The 563-nt window shown below is 66.1% G+C and overlaps 1 protein-coding gene across 1 annotated transcript in view; it reads right to left on the bottom strand.

The window, feature by feature from the left end:
• The window catches only part of ELL2 (elongation factor for RNA polymerase II 2), a 91,111-nt gene extending 90,838 nt beyond the window's left edge, over positions 1-273 (bottom strand). The window contains exon 1 of the mRNA XM_004703477.2: positions 24-273. Within this exon, the coding sequence (XP_004703534.1) occupies positions 24-170 (147 nt within the window). The 5' untranslated portion in view covers positions 171-273. The remainder of the gene's footprint in view (positions 1-23) is intronic.
• Between the last annotated feature and the right edge of the window lie 290 nt (positions 274-563).

Genomic DNA, 563 nt, shown 5'->3' with positions numbered 1-563 from the left:
GCTCGACCGGCCGGTGCGCTCACCTTGTGGCTCTGGTAAGTCTCCAGCGCCCGGATCGCCGTCTCGGTGAGCTTCACGTGCAGTACAGTGATGTTGTCCTGCCCCAGCCGTCCGCACGACAGCCCGTAGCGTTTCTCCTCCCTCAGGCCCGCCGCCCCCCCCGCCGCCATCTTAAACTCCCTGGGGTGCCGCTGCCGACGCCGCTCGGGCTGTAGCCTCCACTGCGGCCGCGGCTGCTTGGGCTTCTGCAGCCGCCGCCACAGCTACAGCCATCCCGCTGCTGACGTACAGTCATATACTGCGCGAAGCTAGAACTCCGGCTGCCACCGTCGCCACCCGCCCCACCCTCCGGCTCCCGCGCCCCGCCCCGGGATCGTTCCATTGGCTGCTGTCCACTTAGAACCACTCTCATTGGTCGCCTTCGGCTCTCACGGGGGCGGGGCCCAAAGTCGCCGGAGTTTTGCTCCTGGGACGGGACGTCCGAGAAGTGAGAAGCTGACGTCGAGGTGACGTACTAACTTAATCGCATCTGACGTCACGTCTGGTCGTCTTTGCTCCCTGGC

The sequence above is a fragment of the Echinops telfairi genome, unplaced genomic scaffold (assembly GCF_000313985.2).
Source record: "Echinops telfairi isolate 266 unplaced genomic scaffold, ASM31398v2 ScPeMD7_7469;HRSCAF=8507_1, whole genome shotgun sequence".
NCBI lineage: Eukaryota > Metazoa > Chordata > Mammalia > Afrosoricida > Tenrecidae > Echinops > Echinops telfairi.
Note: the sequence above shows the minus strand (reverse complement) of the source record. Positions and strands in the feature narration are given on the sequence as shown.